The sequence below is a fragment of the Xenia sp. Carnegie-2017 genome, unplaced genomic scaffold, assembly GCF_021976095.1.
Source record: "Xenia sp. Carnegie-2017 unplaced genomic scaffold, XeniaSp_v1 HiC_scaffold_16, whole genome shotgun sequence".
Lineage (NCBI taxonomy): Eukaryota > Metazoa > Cnidaria > Anthozoa > Malacalcyonacea > Xeniidae > Xenia > Xenia sp. Carnegie-2017.
Window position 1 is genome coordinate 14,011,127 of NW_025813469.1, and position 19,836 is coordinate 14,030,962.

Genomic DNA, 19,836 nt, shown 5'->3' on the forward strand with positions numbered 1-19,836 from the left:
CTGAATATCACAGTGTCTCAGAAATCCTCACGCGTGTTCCCCTCTCATGTGCTCTTTACGCGTGGGCGAACCGCGCGTGTCACCCACGCGTTATTGCCCCCATAACAACAATCACTGATAACAACATGGACGCCAAAATTCTACCGAATGATTAAAAGTGTGCAAAAGGCAGTTTCTTTTCCATTGAAACCGTTTAAACACAATGCAAAAGCCGACTTCGATTGGATATGCTTTAGAGGGTGATAGACAAGCCGATTATTCCGCAAACGCATCGTCAAGTGACGACAGTATAAGCACTCATGTTGGAAGCTCAGCCGGACGAAATGAAGAGCTCTACGCTGATTTGCCTAATAAAAGCACTGGAACTCTAAAACCACCAGCCAAACCAAAGAGAAGAGCTGTAAAAGGTGTGTAATGTATCGAATATAAAGAGTTTTGTTGTAGCCAAAACTTAAAACTAGTAATTTGGAAACAAGCTTGTGCTACTGTTAGTCTGTTAGTTGTGTGTGCAGTGTATAGTCTATTGAATTGCTGGGTGAAATTCATTTGTTTTCTCAGCTCCAGAACTCCCTATTTATGAAAGACGGAACTGGTTAATACATTTACACTATGTACGCAAAGATATCGAGAAATGTAAAGTAAGTGAAAAGTAAAATTATTGTGAAATGCATCGTGAAATATTGACTATACAAGTAAATATCGCTGTTTTAGTTTTTTATTGATGAACAACTAAAGGAAAGTCAAGGAATGTGTGAATATGCATTGTATATACAAGGTTTGTTAATATAAAAATTATATAAACCTTTCTCGCCCTTTATCTGATCTATATTTTTATCTAATCCATTATCCTATCTAATCCTTTATCCTGCCTAATCCTTTATCCTATCTAATCCTCTTTGTAGTCGGCCCTCAACTTCTGTTCAAGGAAAAGTTGTGACTCAGTTTCACCATAATCCTTTATCCTATCTAATCCTTTATCCTATCTAATCCTTGTAGTCTGCCCTCCACTTCTGTTCAATGAAATGTTGTGATTCACTTTCACCATAATCCTCGTTTAATACTTATCTCAGATTACCTCTAAACATATCTATAATCCACAAAATTCTAGCTCTTCTTCTGCGGGAAGAAGGAAAAATTGAAGAATCGTTGGAGCTGTTTCAAAGAACAGTACAGATTAATCCTCACAACATAGACAACTTGAAACAAGTTGCACGATCATTGTAAGTAGAACTGTGGAATATTGACAACATTTATCAACATGAAACACAGGCCTTGTTTTGACAGAGCTTACCAACATTTTTTCATCACTGCAATGTAGGTTTTTGCTAGCACGACATAAAGCAGCATTGGAAGTATACCTTGAAGCTTCAAAATTAAATGCCGAAGACTGGGTAAGAAAGGAGATTGCATTTGCTGTTGATTCGATGCACTATAAATTGGTATTTGTTGGATAGCGTGAAATTTTGCTGGATAGCATGGTGTTTTGTTGGATAGCATGGTGTTTTGCTGGATAGCATGGAGTTTTGTTGGATAGCATCGTGTTTTGTTGGATACAGTACCGCTCGCGTATTTGTTAACATACGCTACGCGTATCATATGCGTATCATACGAAAAACATACGCGTATGATACGAGAACGATACGCGTATGATACGAAAGGGATACGGGTATGATGAGCGTATAATGCGTGAAGGATAAGCGTACGTATGATACGAGGATGAAACGCTGTGATACTTGATAGAACTTTGTTCATCGTAATGAGCAGCAATTTTGCTTTCAAATTGTTAACGATTTCGTTGGTTTTTTTTTTATATTGCTTACGTAATATACCTGGTATGGAATTCTATGTTATTTCACTATTTTTTCAGGATAAATTTTGGTCAACATTTAAAGCTAATGTTTTATGTACTTTCAGAAATCTGTGTAATATTTTCTTATCGACTTTAATGTTTTATTTAAGGCGTTTATTATATCACGACGAAACGTGCCTTTTATTAAAATACGATTCGATTCATACGAATAGAATACACGTTTATTAATAACATGCTTATATGGATGTGCATCTTGCAACATCAACAATCGAATCCAACTACGTTGTAAATTCACATTCACAACAAAGTTCCTCGTCTACTCGAGAAATACAGAATAGCCAACTGTCACTTGATAGACTTTATAGGCAATTGGCAAAAAGCCATATCATAATAAATCGTTTGAGCGCGGTGCTCTGTAAATTTTAGAGATTTAGTTTCAGCGCTCAAAGGAGTAAAATACGATATACGCGATACGCGTATCGTACGGCAAAAAAATGTTTTGTCGCATGAAACCACTATTCATTCAATACGGACACTATCAGAGATTGCAGACGTAGATACGCACGTGTTGAAACCATATACGAGAATATTAAGAAAGTAATACGGGTATGACACGAGAAAGACATGCGTATAAAATGAAACGATACGCGTATGATACGAGAAGGATACGCGTATGATACGAGAATGATACGCGTATGATACGAGAACGATACGCGTATGATACGAGAACGATACGCGTATGATACGAGAACGATACGCGTATGATACGAGAAAGATACGCGTATGATACGAGAACGATACGCGTATGATACGCGTATCATACGCAAAATTATGTTAACAAATACGCGAGCGGTACTGTAGCATCGTGTTTTGTTGGATAGCATCGTGTTTTGTTGGATAGCATGGTGTCTTACTGGATATCATGGTGTTTTGTTGGATAGCACGGTGTTTTGCACGATATCATGGTGTTTTGTTGGATAGCATCGTGTTTTGTTGGACAGCATGGTGTTTTGTTGGATAGCATCGTGTTTTGTTGGATAGCATCGTGTTTTGTTGGATAGCATCGTGTTTTGTTGGATAGCATCGTGTTTTGTTGGACAGCATCGTGTTTTGTTGGATAGCATGGTGTTTTGTTGGATAGCATGGTGTTTTGTTGGATAGCATGGTGTTTTGTTGGATAGTATCGTGTTTTGTTGGATAGCATCGTGTTTTGTTGGACAGCATCGTGTTTTGTTGGATAGCTTTTATGTCATCTTTCTTTTTTTTTTACGCAATCGCCATGTATAGTTTTATGAATAATTTCAACTTTCAATAACAATCTTTATCCGTTCGATTGTATGAACGAGCTTTCGATCAAAATTTTCCTCTCCTTCTTTTCTAGGAAATTTTCCATAATCAAGGTATGACAGGTTACAGTGCGCGATGTAATATAAGAACGCTACAATCACATATGTTTGTAACATCTGTACAAGTTTATTCTTTTTCTCAGGTGTCTGTTACATGTATCTTAAAGATTATGAAAATGTAAGATTTGTTGATGCATGATTGAAGTAAAGCGTAAAAACGTTCCATATTTTAATTGTGAATTTATCTGCAAACCGTCAATCGTATACCACCACTAAAATCTCATTCAACCTTATCCTGTGAGAGTGAAGATGGAATGTAGTCGATGGGATAGATAAAAGGAAGAAAACATAGCAGTCGTTATTGCTGCTGTTTTCATAATTCAACAAACAGGCTATACTTTTTTCCGGCTAAAACTTGTTTGAAATTCAGTGTGTTTCATTTTAGGCCATGACTTCGCTAAAGGGAGCCCTTCAAATTAGCCGCCATGACACATCTTACGTACAATTAGCGAAAGTTCATCTCTTGTTAAACGACGTGAACTCTGCCATTGAAGTTTATAAACAAGCAGTGGAGTAAGTTCAAGATTCTTATGATAAAAGGAGATTGTCGTTCATTTAGCTGTACTTTCATAGAAATATACAGCTTTCTTTCTGAAAATTCCTAATTTCTTTTTTACAACAAAGTCATTCACCTGAAAAACCTGACTTAATGACGACACTTGGACTGCTGTATCTCGAGGTTTGTGCATAGCAATAAAATCTATAAATCCTTCGGATAGACGTGCTTTGAAATCATTGAAATGTTTCTCATCTTTTTATCTCAGGTTGGACAAACGCAAAAAGCATTTGAACACCTTGGTAATGCGTTGACCTATGATCCTACTTTCTCTAAGGTATCTACTTCAACACTTAAGTATCCACATACAACCCTACTTTCTCTAAGGAATCCCTTTAACAACAGGTATCCACATACAACCCTACTTTTTCTAAGGAATCCCTTTAACAGCAGGTATCCACATACAACCATACTTTTTCTAAGGAATCCCTTTAACAACAGGTATCCACATACAACCCTACTTTTTCTAAGGAATCCCTTTAACAACAGGTATCCACTTACAACCCTACTTTTTCTAAGGAGTCCCTTTAATACCAGATATCCACTTACATACTTTTTCTAAGGTGGTCTTTTCACACCGCTTTACAGCCACTCACTCAAATACTTTTCGAGCAAATCATGAAAATTTGCTCATCATATTACAGGCAATTCTCGCAGCTGGCTCAATCATTCAGACACACGGTGATTACGATGTTGCTATCACCAAGTATCGGGTAGCAGCCGCTGCTACACCCGAGTCTGCACAACTGTGGAACAATATTGGGATGTGCTTCTTTGGAAAGAAAAAACACATTGCTGTAAGGTTCTTTCACCTCTAATCTTGACGGGTTGAGGGGGGAGTTGAAGTCACTTTTTTCATTAGGCCTCTAACCTAAGTTTTACTCCTATCTTTCAAAAAGCTCTTGTTGTTGTTTGTCCTCCAAGATATTATCCATTCATCCCCTGATTCCCCTCTAGTTAAGCGTACATCCTCTCTACCTTCCCCGAATGTCCACACCTTCCCCGAATGTTCACACCTTCCCCGAATGGCCACCTCTTCATTTGCTGAAGAATCATTATTTTTTATTCATCCACCATTTTTTTTTAATTTATAGGCAATCAGTTGCTTAAAAAGAGCCGCTTACTTGGCTCCATTTGAATGGAAAATCTTCTACAATCTTGGCTTGATTCATATCACCATACATCAGTATGTTTTCACAACTCTTTTTCAAAGAAAAGCACAAATACCTCGAAAGCAACGTGTATATCGCTTTTAGACATAATTCACAAGCAGTTATCGTCAATCGCCTGCTTTTAAGGCTATTTTCCACGAGGCGGGAAATTCAACGCGTAATACCTGATAACGGGTGTGATTTGTAGATGTCGACATTATTTTTCGACAACCAATCATTTCGCAAATTTGACTTTGCGCACGGGGAATTCCACCAAGTGGAAATTAGACTTTAGGGAGAGCTTTTTCTCGCTGATATCTTTAATATCTTTCTCTCCCTTTTTTTAAGATTTGCTTCAGCCTTTCATTTTATAAGCGGAGCGTTGTCTCTCCAACCGAGAAACGGTGAACTGTTTATGTTACTAGCAGGTAATACGCATGCGCATTGAAATGCTTTTTACTTTTGCGGTTTTGTTTTTTGACTGGAGCATTAACGTATTTTGATTGTAGTGGCTTTGACGCACTTGGATGATTCAGAGAACGCAAAAAAAGCGTACGAGCAAGCCATACTTTTTGACAAGTATATATTCTTATAACTATTTCTAAATATCATCATCATTATCATTAACTACGTAGCTTATCTTTTTTTTTATCATCGTCATTATATTTATATCTTTACTTGTTTTATTAACTTAGCACTGATTATTAATCGTTATAAGTTATTCTAATCATTCTTGTTATTTCAGGGTAATAATTCTGTGTTCTAAGATAAATTTCTTTAGACATTTGATTAGGGATGATTTTCGTATAATGCTAGAACACGAAAATATTACCTACTTCAGTTTAAGTTGGAAAACGGTTCATTTGTCCTATTCATACATCCTTTGTTCTATTTCATAAGTTTCACCAATTGATAGTTCAAAAATCAAAAATACGTTTATGAGTAGTATTCTCAGATGAACAACATCCAAGTTCAATTTTTATTTTTGCCAGAGAAGATCCCGCCATTTGCCTTAACTACTGTGTGTTGTTGTATAAAATAAAAGAGAGACGAAATGCGGCGAAACAGTTTGCGAGCTACGAGAGGAGACTGGACGCCATGAAACGAGAAGGAAAAGGGAACCGTATTGATACAAAGGTACAATGTGGACAGCAATGTTTTCAAATTCAAATTCCTGAAATTTCCTGTGGTGAATGACACTAAGTTTAAAGATTTGACTGTTGAATTTTACAAGACATAATTTATAGCATGAATATTTCATATTTGATTGTTTCTTTAAATAGATAACGCCATCTTCATCCCGCCATGTAACCAGAGGCATAACTAGAACGTTAAATAGGGGGGGGGGGAGTGGCATATTTATATATTCCGTTGTGCCCTACTGATTTCTTTTGAAAGTGATTTGAATTTTAAAAAGAAATCAGTAGGGCACAACTGAATATATGATAATACACCCTCTAGTTACGCCTCTGTATGGAACCTCAATAACCTCAGCATCTTGACTGCCATCCCGAGATGTACAAGTCAATCCCACTAATCTAATTTATTTCTAGATATTCGAAACGGCAGCTAAACTCGCGCCACTCCTTCAAGTTGGAGAGCAATTCGTTTACAAACAATCGCCATCTAATACGTCACTCTGTGAAGGTTCCGGGGGGGAGTATCCGATATCAGAAAACAGTAGTAATAGTTCCTTCGTTTGACGAACAGTAAAACAACAGTTGACGATGGAGTAAAGAAAGTTTTGTTCGTTTGTGTTGGATGCCAATGAAACATCACCTTAGTTAGCATATGTTTACATAAAATGTTATTTTACTTTCAGTTTTTTTTGTTCCCGCCAATGAAACATCACCTTAGTTAGCATGTGTTTACTATAAATGTTATTTTACTTTCAGTTTTTTCATTTCTGCATTAAAAATTACATGCTTCATCATCACTACAATTTTGACATGTAGCTAGTTTCATTTGAACGAAACTCACACCAATAACAATTAAATTTGATCACCAATTTAATAAAATGGTCAGCGGCACAATCCTACATCATATACCTTCTAATTGGATAGCGAACAAAGCGCTTGTCGGGTGAAACTTCTCTTTGGCCTTGTTAAATGGATTATAGGGGAAGGTAGGGCTCACGACTTTAGATAGGGGACCTTTGTGGGCATATTCTTGAATCCTTAACAACTCTTTGTAACCGTTTCTAAACAGGCGAAGGAAGACTAAATTATTGCTTACGATTAATTGGGCTCTGATAAAGAGAATTCCGACAAAAGCTGTCCTCGATGCTCCTAATTGTCCCTGATAAACATAATTACGACAAAAGCTGTCCTCAATGTTCCTAATTGTCCCTTTTAACCAAATACTGTGTTTTATGACTGTAGTTAAATTCTCCTAAGTAGTAAAGCGACAGTATTTTAACAACAACTCACCCATATGTGGCACTATAAGTGGACTGCATCAAAGGAAGATCTTGCTGTGGACTGGGAATGACCGGAAGTTTAGGTACAAAGCCACCATAACCAGGGAAGGGACGTGTACTGGAAACATAAATGCATTCATGGTTGAAAGAGTCTCTTTTAATGATGAACTCCATATTCAGTGGCCTCGCAAGCGTGATAAATGAGGGGAGATAATATTTTCATATATTCATGTTTTTCTATATTTAGTTTTTTTTCAAATCAATTGAAGCGATTTCTCAAGCTGGTGAAGCCACTGTCCATATTTAAGCATTAATAAAAAAGAATTTCTATTTTGGGCTAAACAAACATAAACATGCTACGTACTGTACTTGTTCCGTATCTTTCTTCAAAGTCGTTTCATTTGCCGGTTGTTCACGCTTATCGATGAGCATTGTCTTACCTTTGCTACAAAAATATTAAAATATAAAACTGACAGATTTAGGTGAAATGTATGGATATTTTATGCGTAAACGAAAGCACTCTCCCACCAATTTCGTAGATGATGAGTCATGTTCTAAGCAACTGAACAATCTCTACAAATTTGAATGAGTTCTGGCGAAAATATTTACCAAAAAATTACCCTGAGAAATTGGTTCATGGTCTTCTCAAAACTGACCTCTGCAACAAAGAGTTCATTAAATAGCTTACCTTGATCTTAATCTCGTGGCGAAAGACTGCTTTCTCCTCGGAGCTTCGTATAAAGGTCGCTCCTGACCTCGTTCCCAAGCTTTTGGCACGACTTCCGTTTTCCAGTTTCCAATCCTAGGATAGATTGAATGATACAATTCTCTGTCTTCATTGTTACCAATGATTTTGGGAAGAACAGCAGGCCGTTTAGGTATAGTCAATGCATATTCCTCAGCCGCTCTGTGGGCAGTACTTTTGTATATATTTTTGGTCACTTCATCCACAAAATTTTGTGATGATTTGCTCATCTTTCTTTTATTCAACTGAGAACAAGAAATGCAAGTGTTACTGAAAGTAAGAATGATTAACACAAACTTTACGAAAAATAAACTTAGATACGTACATTTTTTGATCCCTCGATTTTTTCAGGCAAAACTAAATCTTTGGCGAATGAATTTCTTTTCTTTATCTGGGGAATAGACAGTGTTCCCTCGTCTGTTTCCTGATCTTCCTGCGTATCTGGATGATCACCGTGACCTTCTTCTTCTTCTTCAAATTTCGCGTCTTCGACACCAGTCGGGTCTTTCCGCTGCTCTGAGTCACTGTATTCTGCACCAGTCGGAGGAAAACCCAAAGCAGATCTTTCGTAATCGAGAATACGATGTGGTGAAATGTGCAACGCAAAATGTGGAAAGCAGCGAGGAAGGAGTTTGTCAATTGACTTCTCTTGAAAACTTACGAAATCATAGAAGCGCGTTGGGCGCCCGTTAGTAGTCGTTGAATGGGAAAATTCACTTGAGTATGTCGTTCTTAGCATAGAACTACCATTTAACATGATTGGACGACATCATTTTCTGTGACGTGCGTATTGGATGATGTCACCAAATTAACGCAACAATGTTAATTTAGTCAAGTTAATTTGTTAATTGCGACTGCGCAGTAACCTCGGAGATATTATACACAGTCTGTAGCAGGGAACAGAATTTCTTTCAATTATATAATGCTAGACGCAACGAAGGTTTTCACATCAAATTTGAAGCAATGCAGCTATTTCGAGAATTTCTTTGTAGGTTTGAAAATTAAACGGATATCAATCAAGTATCATAGAAATCATGTGTACACCACGTGTTTCATCACGTGGGCATCATTTATACAATGAGAATTACATCTACATGCATCCATCTTTGGATGACAATTACAAACAAAAACGCCATTAAACGGTCCAAAAATAACTCACTATCCTTAGAAAAAAAAGACAAACTACGACAGCCAACTGATTCAGCGTTTTTAGTTCTAAAACCAACGCTATGTTCTTAAACTATTCAATATGAATTACGGCTAAACTTTACCACACAACTCTTTGATGTGCTTTTATGAAGCACATCTTCTACTACAACACAATACTTTACCCTCAGGCCACAAATTTTGATGTTCTTTCATGAGGCACATCTTCTACAACACAATGCTTTACCCTCAGGTTAGATGATATCTTCGCTAGCACCATCTTGTTCTAACCACGCAGCTAGAAAAGTACGTGAGTTGTAAAAGCAAGTGATGTAAACATGGAACTATCCTTTAAAGATTGTGAAAAGTTTATCATCCAGGTTAATAAAATCTCGACGACTTTTCAATGATGACTTTGAGCATAATCACTGCTCAGGATGTCCATAGGCCAAACTAGTTCCAGGGGCATAGGTAGGATTTATGAAAAGGAGGGGGAGTCAGGGAAAAAAGGTAAAAATATAGCTGTCAATTTTGAACTGTCATGGAAAAAAAATTACGTGCACCCTCCTGGTTATGCCTCTGTGAATTGTTAACTTTCACAAGGTTTACATAAGTTATTAATAGTTAAATACCAAGTAAAAGGCGGATGACGAACCTGGAATTGGCATTTGGATACATTCTTCGGGTCTTTGCAAATGATCAATATTGGAGCGAAGAAATGCCTTGGATTCTGGTGATACATACCAACTATGAATGATATAAGACATTGTTCCTGAAATTTTCGGAAGATTTCGCTTTGAACATAAGCAAGATTGAGCGAATTTCGCTTCATTCCATGTAGCGGAAAATTTTATATCAATTTTTTATTTGTCCCTTGTTTAAACTCACGATTTCTCAATGTCAACAAACCTCTTTAAACTGTCTTTGCTGCTCCATATTTCATAAAGTATAAATACGTCAGAGTTTGTGAACAAACGTACTGAGAGTCTGAAAAAAACCCACAAATCTTACAATAAAGCCGCGAAAAGTGATGCTTTGAAAATAGATTCACACCATAATGTAGAGGTTTGATCTTCAGGATCATTGTAGATTTGCACAGTATGGCAAAAGCTTAGGGTTCAGTATCATTGTAGATTTACACAGTATGGCAGAAATTTGCGTTCAGTATCATTGTAGATTTACACAGTAAGGAAAAAGTTTGACGTTCAATTATTTGTATATAAACGTACTCAAGACAGCCTACGGCACAGCCAGTCGAGTTAATGAAGACTTTTAATGATTTCTTGAACTCTTCGTGACATTCTGTATTCACAACAAACTTACGACGAACGATAATGGACTAAACAAAAACATTCCACCTATAGTATGCAAGATCAAAAATAAGTTTTTCGACAAAATCACTGACCGTTCTGTCCTTATTCGGATCAACCTCTTCTTCGACAATTTCCAATTTCACCTACAATATATAGATTTAGATGGATGAGTTTTTACGTATGTTTGTATGAAACGGCACAAAAAACTGTAAGCTTTGTTTACTTTGGATTCCAATTGGTTAACCAGGTGAGCAAGTCGATCAACTTGCGATGCAAGTTTGGAGAGGGAATGCCCTACGTAAAAAAAAAGAAAAACGACACCATTCATAGCCAAAAGCCTTTCCATACTACAAAAACCTTAGTTCAGTAAGTTCTTCATACGATCCCTGACGATTCCCTGACAAGGAGACGCAAAAAATACCTGAGTACTAGCTTGCCTACCGTCGTTTGTCATCTGTGGCTGTTGTCTCTGAGATTTCTTTCGACTTTTTTTCGTTCCTTCGTTTGTTTTCTGTTCTGTGTATGGTGTGCCAGTTCTAAATAAAAAGAAATCTAAATCTAATACATTGCAGTTTTCTGAATGATCGTCAGAAATTTTTGATAAGTTTAAAAACCTAAGCTCGACCTTTTGCTTTTTTCATCTGAATCTATTTTGTCAAGAGCTGTGTCCACGTGATATTCCAATGAGCCGAGCTGGTTGAGCAGCTACATAAAAGTAATATAATTGCAACACTTGACAATGATGAAGCATAAAATTACAATGAGATCACAAGTTTTCGCTCATGTTTTAAACAAAATATTAACCGTACATCTTGTTCATAAGAATTCTTAGTTACAAATGAACAGTTGCTATAAATGCTACAATATTCATCATGTTTCATGTTCGGTTATTTTTGAACATACCTCACGCATTAAAAATCTTATGGTGAAACTTGTGAAGAAGTTCGCTGTTGGATAATTCTAAACCAAAGACATAAATAAGTCAGGAAATGAAGACACATACATATGGCTGACCAGTATAAGCAAAAAATAGAAATGCATGAATTACTGCATTGGCTTCTATGGTGGGCATGGGTGGTGAGGTACCCCTCCCCCCCCCAACTGTTGGGTTAACAAAACATCAGGGAAAGGTGGACAAACTAAGGTCATTCAAGATGTAAAACATGTATGTTAACTTACAAATATTAGCCAGTAGAGCTTATGTTATTCAGTTTACCTTTGCTGTTTCAGTGAGAACATTTTTCACGGCAGAATTCATGCACTCAAGACCACTAAATATGGATGAAAATGGACCCAAATGCTCTTGAAAATAATCTACATGAAGAGTGCAACCATATAATCATAGTTGAATGCTACTATTCTTAAATTGTTTTTAGAGTTAAACATACGTACCACAGAGTTCCTGTGTGTCTATAAAGCTGAAACATAAAAAATGAATAGGACTATTAGTGGACTCAGGATATATTTTAAAAACTATTAAGGTGGGAGGTCCCCAACCTTTCTTTAACTGACTGAGATAGAATATTCCACAAACCACTCAATACTTTGCTAACAGCTGATTAAGAGTGTACGATGACAAAGCAGACTAAAATTTAGCACACCATATCTAAAGATTATCAACTACAAAATGTACATACGATGTGTGGTGAGTGTCTATGACATTGAACAGCTTTAGCAATTCTTCCTCTGACAAAATGCCATCATTGAAAAATCTCTTGAACTCAGCTAACGATATTGCACCATCGTCTATAAATTCGGAAATTCACTAAATCAGTGCACATCTTTCGCGATTTGTTGTTTAAAATGGCCACAACTACATAAATTAGCATTTGACGGCATGAAAAATTAATATCGATAACACATAACAGTACTTGAACAACTATCATTCAGAAAGAGAGAATACAAATTTTCGTATTAAAAAAAATAAAAAACCCGTACCGTCTTTGTCAGCTCTTCGAAAAACCTGTAATTTAATGTAATTTAGCGTGAGGAAGAAAGCAAATATCAAGACGGACCTGGCGGGACAGTCTCAAAACTCTCAATCTCATACTATATACAAACAGGACAGTCCGAAAGACGGTCACTTACATCTCTAAATATGGATAAACCATCTTTACTTTGTGTGTTATTTTGATTTTCCATGACTGTGAGAATTTGGTTGTAACAAAAGTTGCAATTCGTTACGTTAATTAATTAAAAAGAAAGGGGGTTTAACGTTTAAACAATATGTAAATTATTGTCTTAATATTAACATTTTACTTACCCCCCTGACTCATAGAATGAAATGTGTTAAAATCTCGGCGGGAAATCAATGAAGTGTGGCGGGTAAGTTGAACAGTGAGCACACGTGATTTACAGTATTTTGGTTATTACTCAAAATGGGTGAGTGATGTTTTAAAGCAGTATTACAAAACACAGAATGGTAAATGGTTAAACAGTCAAAATGAGCAGCAATGCAGTAAAACCCATAGACAAACAATCTGTTCTTAAAATTTGCTCTGGTCAAGTGGTCGTAACTTTGGCAACAGCAGTAAAAGAACTGGTCGAGAACAGTTTGGATGCTGGTGCAACAAACATTGAAGTACGCATTAAGAATTGGGGTGCAGATTCTCTTGAAGTTATTGATAATGGTGCAGGTGTATTACCACAAAACTTTGCTGGTTTGGCTTTAAAGCACCACACATCTAAATTGACCACATTTGACGACCTGCCCGGTGTGGAAACCTTTGGTTTTCGTGGCGAAGCACTTAGCTCTTTGTGTGCATTAAGGTAAACTTCCATAGACAATTTCAGTACAGACAAAAGTAATTATAAATGGTAATTTTGCTATATTTTCTAGTAATCTTACCATCACCACATGTCACTCATCTCAAAGTATTGCCACAAAATTAGAGTACAACCATGATGGACAGATAATAAAGCAACATGCTACTGCAAGAACACAGGGAACCACTGTCACAGTTCAAAATCTTTTCTCCACTCTACCTGTTCGACACAAGGAGTTTTTAAGGAACATCAAAAGAGAATATGGCAAAATGATACAAATTTTGCAAGGATATTGTGTTGTTTTGACAGGTGTTAGAATTAGTTGCTATATTATCAATGATAAAGGGAAGAAATCACTGGTTCTGGCAACGCATGGTAACAACTCTATAAAAGAGAATATTGGTGATGTGTTTGGGCCTAAACAAGTGAGTTTTTGTAACTGTTATGGAATTAGAAAGATGATCACAGTAAAGCCAAACCAGGAGTGTGGCATTTGAGGAGGTCCTGGGGGTGGTACATGCCCCCATCATGGTTCTGTAAACAAAAATTGTTTTTCTACTGCTAATTTTAACGAACCCAAACCGCAACCATGCCACACTTTGTTTGTCAGCAAAAATTTATGGCAAGACCCTCTCAATAATATTGACTATGCTGCACCCTAGAGCTGAACTGACTAAGCTCGCTCAATGAAAATCGTTTTGAGTTCAGTGATTTTAATTAACTTCCAATTTCTAAGGAATTAATTATTAAAAATTCTCATAGCAGGAATAACTGGCTAATTGCTACTGAAAATGATAAATTATAATGACATTTCTCAGTAACCATTGGTTTTGCTGAATGCTAAATATTCATTACATATCATAATTTAGTTACAATCTATCATGGCTTTCGAGCAAATCCCACCAGCATCTGAAGACTGTGAAGAAATTGGTTTGAATATACTTTCACAAGATGAAAACAATATGTTAGTTTTGACAGGGTTTGTATCTTGTTCAGAACATGGTGAGGGACGAAGTTCAAGTGATCGACAATATATATTCATTAACAAGAGACCATGTGACCTACCTAAGCTGACACGATTGGTCAACGAAGTTTATCATATATTTAATAGAAATCAGTATCCATTTGTGGTTCTAAATATTGTATTAAATAAAGGTGTGTATTGCGCAAAGAAAAAAGCATAGATTTTCCAGTAACAGAACCTCACTGCATGGCTATTAACATGATCTCATTGTTGAATGTTGTGCAGTTGCTGATCTGCAATGGTATTTTTTAATAGAACTGCAAGTCTTCTGTTCTTGACTTGTGGTAATTAGAGATACTTGTGTTGTTTTTCAATGCTCTAGACTACCCATCCCCTGAGATGAGGCACTACCTCCTAACATAAAGTAGCCATCAGGTTATACCTTGTAATCAGATAGAGTAATACTGAACAGCGTATGTGATGTATCACATGACACAAGAATAAACTTGGATTGGCTGGCGACAAAATTCGTCATCATGCACAAGCGTGAATTTCTCTTTTTCAAGGAAACATTTTGAAACTAGTCGTAGGATAAACTATTTTGAATTTGACTACACAAACTAATAACGGTTTTATTAATTTCACAGCTGAATGAAAAATTTTTAATCTTCCTTTTTCAACAAATATCCATTTTATTTTTGACTAGAACTTGTTGACGTGAATCTAACACCGGATAAACGACAAGTTTTTTTTCAACAAGAAAAACTTCTGTATGCCATCATAAAGTCTTCCTTGAAAGCAATGTACGACACTGGGTCCAATTCCTACGAAACCAATCAGAAACCATTGAAAGAAATTAAATTATCAAGTTCAAGATTAAGAAGAGAGGAAACGAACAAGAGCCTCGTTAAATCGATCAAAGAAAGACTGAAAACGGCAGGAACACCAGTTGAAAATAACAATAAAAATTGTATATTGAAGTATACGACAAATATTTCTGGAATAAGTAAGACGGTTGATGACGATGAAGAAGGAAATTCTGCGTTCCCATGGAATATTGAAGAATCAGAGGTCAAAAACGCGGAAAGTGACTTAAGAACTGATGGCTTAGATAACATGGTCAAACAAAGCGAAATCAGTTCATCTGAAGAATCTGTGACGACAAGTAAAAACGACGTAGGAAAGGCGCCTGTATTTCACCAAGAGTATGATTTGAAATTGACAGAGATGGACGAAAACCACAAAATTTTTTGCCAAAGAAACAAGAATGAGAGCAAGTCGTGTGGAAACGAAGAACCGACTATGATCACTATTGAATATAAAGATAGTAATATTCTTAATACGGCTAGAAAATGCATCATTGATGGAGAGGGTATTTCTGACACAGAGACCATTCAAAAAGAGAAAAACGAAGAGATACAAGAGAACATGTTTGAACTTTTAAAAGAAAATGATCGTTGCAATGAGGAAAAACACGGGTTGAAACGAGAGCGATTTAACGAAGAGAAAGAAGGTTGTACGAATCTTTTATCGGCCAAGAGAATTCGAACAGACGGAGATTATGGCGAGAAAACTGACGACGTAAACGAACGAAATAGTTTAGTAGTGAATTTTGACATGGAGAAAATACGTGAGCTTAGTAATGATGAAAAATTTTGTGAAGCAACTAAAGAGGAAAATCATAGTATCTCGCGTTCTTTTCGTGCAAACATTTCGCCCGCAAGCAATCAGACCGCCGAGGACGAACTAAGAAAGAATATTTCCAAAGATATGTTTGGAAAGATGAAAATAATCGGACAATTTAATCAGGGTTTTATTATATCGAAACTCGACCGCGATTTGTTTATCATCGATCAACATGCCGCGGACGAGAAATATAATTTTGAAGATCTACAAAAAAATACAGTTTTGAAATCGCAGCGACTTATCGCACCGCAATCGCTGGATCTCACGGCAGTGAACGAAAGCGTTTTGTTGGAAAATCTTCAAGTCTTTAAAATGAACGGCTTTGACTTCGAGGTCGACGAAACAGCACCAGTTTCACAAAGAGTGAAGCTTGCGGCCACACCAGTCAGTAGGAATTGGAGTTTTGGTAAATCGGATATTGACGAATTGATCTTTATGTTAAGTGATTCCCCTAACAGGAATTGCCGACCTTCAAACGTGAAAAAAATGATTGCCAGTCGTTCTTGTCGTATGTCTGTCATGATTGGTCGAGCTTTAAATGAGAGACAAATGAGGAGGATTGTGGATCATATGGGTGAAATGGATCAACCTTGGAACTGCCCTCATGGACGACCAACGATCAGACATTTGATCGATTTGAACATGGTCGGAAAATAAAGGATAGAAGTGACAGAGTAAAGGCACATTTGGTAGGTGAAATGGGGATTGACGAGGATAGAACAAGAAATTGTAGGAACAATGATCATGATACAATAAACAATCGAAGCGTTCGAAATAGTTATCGAAGTTCAAAAATCTCCATGCGAATAAACATTAATATAAATACATACATTGCATAACTAGAAACTGTTAATTTTATGTGGATAAAATTTTTTCACTGTTTCAGAAATTCACTCACTTTCATTCGACCTCACTTTCATCGAAACAACATCGATCATAAATCAGATCGTACACCGAACCCAGGCCCCTTTGGTTTCTCGGTCAAGGACGTCAAACCCGTTCTGGGTTCCGAAGCGAAACGGCCATTTCTGAAAGCACGATATAATGTGGATATACAGTAAAAAACAAATTCCGAAGAAGCAAGAGACATCTTGAGATTGCAAAATATACATCAAAACAAGACGAGAAGTGAACTGTAAATTTTCGACTTTCAAAATTTACAGTTCACTTCTCGTCTTGTTTTGACGCATATTTTGCAATCTCAAGATGTCTTGCTTCTTCGGAATTTGTTTTATACTATATATCTTTAAATTGTCGGCTGGTCATGGTTTTTAATGCGGTTATGTTTTCTGACATCGTAGTGATTAAAAATATTGGCAAACTTCGTAATGATTTTGGAAAAAATTTAGAAAAAGTTATACTTTAAAGGAATTTAGCTACAACATTACCGTGGTCCAGCTTTGGGCGTCTTTCCGCTTTTCAAATCATTGAGAATTTCTTCTGTATCCTTCAGCGTAAGGTCCTCCTTTCAGAGAGAAAGTGAACTCAATGATCAAAACATGAACGATAGAGGAGAGGAAAACAGAATAGATATATTTCGTTCCAAAAAACACATCCAATCTGAACTTATGTACAAAATAATCAACCTCAGTCCACAGTGTAAAAAGAACTAAACTGAACTTACATAGTAATTGTCACCAATTTGCAACATGGGTGCATTAACGCATGCTCCTAAGCACTCTACTTCAAGTAAGGTGAACATTCCGTCTTTTGTTGTCTCACCAACATCAATATCTTTAAATAATGAATCATACCAATGTTGCTGTGAATTGCTTAACTTGGTCATTCAAGGTAAGACTAAGTTTTACATAATAACATTGCATCACTTTAATAACTTTATTGCCAAACTAAAATTTCTGTACATTTATGTGTGTTCTGTATTCATTGCTGTAGTCAACCAATCAAAAAACGACTCAATAAATGTTGTTAAGACAATGTTGTTTTTTTTCTGTTTTTTCTAAAATCTCTTATGGCGAGAGATAGAGACATTTGGCATAGAAAAGTTCATGGACCGGTCAACCCCCCTGGCGGGGATTAATACTGGCCGGTATACAAATGTTGTTTGTTTGTTTGTTTGTTTTGTGTCTAAAATCTCTTATGTAGGCAAAAAATAGTTACTATGACATTTAATACATTATATAGCAAAAAACAAACCATCATTCATGTCATACACACCTAACATAATGTATTAAAATGTCCAGCCAACAATTTAAAAAAATATTGTAAAAAACAAATTCCAAAGAAACAAGACATCTTGAGATTACAAAATATGAATCAGAACAAGACGGTGAACTGTGAATTTTCTACTTTATTTCAAAGTCATCAGTTCACTTTTCATCTTGTTCTGATTAATATTTTGTAATCTCAGGATGTCTTGTTTCTTCGAAATTTGTTTTTTACTGTATTTTTTCAAATTGTTGTTTGGACATGGTTTAATATATTATGTTAGGTATGTACGACATGAATGATGATTTTTTGAATGTCATAAATTTTTGACATATGTTCTAAAAGAACTAACCTAAAGTCTTTTTGATGTACTCCAAATGGTCTTCAGCACCACACAGCATACATGGTGTGGTTGTACACACCTGAATCACATGTTTACCAACAGGTTTCCTGGGAAAGGTAACAAAAATATCCATTAATGTAGGTCAAGGTACATAGCTGTACTCAGTAAAGTCACAATCACATTGACCAAGCAGAATGGACACAGTGCAAGAGGATTATTAAGAAATTGACATACGTACATTCTCACAAGTAAAGATATTGCTTGATTAAACTATATGATAACCCACATTCCTTTATGTGTGACACACAAGGGCACAAATATTGATATCCTTTAGAGCAAGTTGTTATTGTTGCAAAAACAACAGTTGATTATGACATTGCAAAATTGCTACTCAAGATCTTCATAAAGTTTTTAACCTGTGGTACATCGTATAGAATGTTGCTACTTCATAAACTCTCATTCGAGGCATCTCCAAATAATCAGCAACATAATTCATCACAGACAATGGCACCCAGCCTAGAAATATAACACAGTAAAACAGAAAAATTAAAAAGACCCAATATATTACAAACCAAAACAGAGATATATACAAACGTATATCTAAATGATTAGAGCGTGATATGTTAGCAGATGATATATGCCTTTTTTTTGTATTATTAAATAAGTGTTTTCAATAATTTATCAACTTATACCTATCTGTCTTTGAGCCAGGTCAAGCAATGGTATGACAGCTGCAGACTTGTGGGCACTTGGATAATTACCTACTATGGCTTCAGCTCTCTATGAAGATCACAAAAATGTCAAAATTAAGTATAGTAGTCTTTGTCCAGATGACACAAAAAAAATTTTGGGTGTTTTACTGAACCTTTAAATTTTCTTTTGTAAATTCAAAAGGTGTATTTTGGTTATTCTCTGGGGTGTCTCTGTGCTGTGAAAGAAATACGTAAAGATTACTTATTTACAAGTTAATCAAGCAAGACTAAAAATTAGCTAAAAATGGTCGAGACAGGTCTTTAGTGAAACCACATCGATTTCTTAATCTCACCACAAATAGTTGACCACCTCTAATGGATGGCGTTTTATGTAACCATCTTACGCCATTTTGACGTTGGACTTCAACCTAAAATGTACAAAAGAAATTGGAGTTTAACAAACTTCTTATTACAGTTCTCACATAAATTCGCAATAACAAAAATAAGATAGACACTCGTGAGTGTCTCAATACTCACCAACCCTGCACAAAGCTTCGAAAAAGATGTTTTTAAAGCCAAACTTCGCAAAAACATTTTCTTATATACTTTAACTAAAAATAGCAGATTCAACTAAAGTCAGCGGTATCGCTGGTTACTTTGCGTAATACAATAT

At 36.1% G+C, this 19,836-nt stretch overlaps 5 protein-coding genes across 5 annotated transcripts; 2 read left to right on the top strand and 3 right to left on the bottom strand.

Moving 5' to 3' along the window:
- The first annotated feature begins 111 nt into the window (after positions 1-111).
- Positions 112-6,865, top strand: LOC124436650 (Bardet-Biedl syndrome 4 protein-like). Its single transcript, XM_046986626.1, has 16 exons — positions 112-407; positions 559-638; positions 712-775; positions 1,109-1,220; positions 1,319-1,391; positions 3,192-3,210; positions 3,300-3,334; positions 3,602-3,729; positions 3,841-3,895; positions 3,981-4,049; positions 4,417-4,569; positions 4,867-4,958; positions 5,272-5,351; positions 5,433-5,502; positions 5,916-6,060; positions 6,477-6,865. Exons 1-16 carry the CDS (start codon positions 203-205, stop codon positions 6,624-6,626), a joined length of 1,530 nt encoding a protein of 509 aa, XP_046842582.1. The 5' UTR covers positions 112-202; the 3' UTR covers positions 6,627-6,865.
- Positions 6,687-8,932, bottom strand: LOC124436651. The gene is made up of 5 exons (XM_046986627.1): positions 8,413-8,932; positions 8,031-8,332; positions 7,707-7,787; positions 7,353-7,460; positions 6,687-7,123 (listed from the first exon to the last, which is right to left on the bottom strand). The coding sequence occupies exons 1-5, from the start codon at positions 8,842-8,844 to the stop codon at positions 6,964-6,966; spliced, it is 1,083 nt and encodes a 360-aa protein (XP_046842583.1). The 5' UTR covers positions 8,845-8,932; the 3' UTR covers positions 6,687-6,963.
- A 187-nt stretch (positions 8,933-9,119) lies between these two features.
- LOC124436652 (N-terminal EF-hand calcium-binding protein 1-like) lies at positions 9,120-12,805 on the bottom strand. Its single transcript, XM_046986628.1, has 14 exons — positions 12,635-12,805; positions 12,485-12,509; positions 12,184-12,292; positions 11,939-11,964; positions 11,763-11,860; positions 11,450-11,506; positions 11,172-11,251; positions 10,988-11,082; positions 10,770-10,840; positions 10,639-10,689; positions 10,463-10,572; positions 10,143-10,220; positions 9,889-9,980; positions 9,120-9,531 (listed from the first exon to the last, which is right to left on the bottom strand). Exons 1-14 carry the CDS (start codon positions 12,686-12,688, stop codon positions 9,488-9,490), a joined length of 990 nt encoding a protein of 329 aa, XP_046842584.1. The 5' UTR covers positions 12,689-12,805; the 3' UTR covers positions 9,120-9,487.
- Positions 12,806-12,874: 69 nt separating this feature from the next.
- LOC124436901 (mismatch repair endonuclease PMS2-like) lies at positions 12,875-16,847 on the top strand. The gene is made up of 4 exons (XM_046986872.1): positions 12,875-13,315; positions 13,386-13,737; positions 14,182-14,467; positions 14,983-16,847. Exons 1-4 carry the CDS (start codon positions 12,990-12,992, stop codon positions 16,617-16,619), a joined length of 2,601 nt encoding a protein of 866 aa, XP_046842828.1. The 5' UTR covers positions 12,875-12,989; the 3' UTR covers positions 16,620-16,847.
- On the bottom strand, positions 16,690-19,812 carry LOC124436902 (NADH dehydrogenase [ubiquinone] flavoprotein 2, mitochondrial-like). The gene is made up of 9 exons (XM_046986873.1): positions 19,701-19,812; positions 19,517-19,591; positions 19,337-19,399; positions 19,164-19,251; positions 18,888-18,987; positions 18,481-18,578; positions 17,587-17,696; positions 17,351-17,427; positions 16,690-16,990 (listed from the first exon to the last, which is right to left on the bottom strand). Exons 1-9 carry the CDS (start codon positions 19,755-19,757, stop codon positions 16,897-16,899), a joined length of 762 nt encoding a protein of 253 aa, XP_046842829.1. The 5' UTR covers positions 19,758-19,812; the 3' UTR covers positions 16,690-16,896.
- Between the last annotated feature and the right edge of the window lie 24 nt (positions 19,813-19,836).

Coding starts and splice junctions, on each gene's coding strand:
- LOC124436902 (XM_046986873.1), bottom strand. CDS start 19,757: ATGTTTTTGCGAAGTTTGGCTTTAAAAACATCTTTTTCGAAGCTTTGT. Junction 17,697..18,480: donor GTACATCAAAAAGACTTTAG/GTTAGTTCTTTT, acceptor CATTATTTAAAG/ATATTGATGTTGGTGAGACA. Junction 17,428..17,586: donor AAATTGGTGACAATTACTAT/GTAAGTTCAGTT, acceptor TCTCTCTGAAAG/GAGGACCTTACGCTGAAGGA.
- LOC124436652 (XM_046986628.1), bottom strand. CDS start 12,688: ATGGAAAATCAAAATAACACACAAAGTAAAGATGGTTTATCCATATTT. Junction 11,861..11,938: donor AGACACACAGGAACTCTGTG/GTACGTATGTTT, acceptor CTCTTCATGTAG/ATTATTTTCAAGAGCATTTG. Junction 10,690..10,769: donor TTAACCAATTGGAATCCAAA/GTAAACAAAGCT, acceptor TATATATTGTAG/GTGAAATTGGAAATTGTCGA.
- LOC124436650 (XM_046986626.1), top strand. CDS start 203: ATGCAAAAGCCGACTTCGATTGGATATGCTTTAGAGGGTGATAGACAA. Junction 3,335..3,601: donor ATCTTAAAGATTATGAAAAT/GTAAGATTTGTT, acceptor GTTTCATTTTAG/GCCATGACTTCGCTAAAGGG. Junction 4,050..4,416: donor ATGATCCTACTTTCTCTAAG/GTATCTACTTCA, acceptor ATCATATTACAG/GCAATTCTCGCAGCTGGCTC.
- LOC124436651 (XM_046986627.1), bottom strand. CDS start 8,844: ATGTTAAATGGTAGTTCTATGCTAAGAACGACATACTCAAGTGAATTT. Junction 8,333..8,412: donor AAATCGAGGGATCAAAAAAT/GTACGTATCTAA, acceptor TCTTGTTCTCAG/TTGAATAAAAGAAAGATGAG. Junction 7,124..7,352: donor ACTTATAGTGCCACATATGG/GTGAGTTGTTGT, acceptor TCGCCTGTTTAG/AAACGGTTACAAAGAGTTGT.
- LOC124436901 (XM_046986872.1), top strand. CDS start 12,990: ATGAGCAGCAATGCAGTAAAACCCATAGACAAACAATCTGTTCTTAAA. Junction 13,316..13,385: donor AGCTCTTTGTGTGCATTAAG/GTAAACTTCCAT, acceptor TATATTTTCTAG/TAATCTTACCATCACCACAT. Junction 14,468..14,982: donor AAATATTGTATTAAATAAAG/GTGTGTATTGCG, acceptor ATTTTTGACTAG/AACTTGTTGACGTGAATCTA.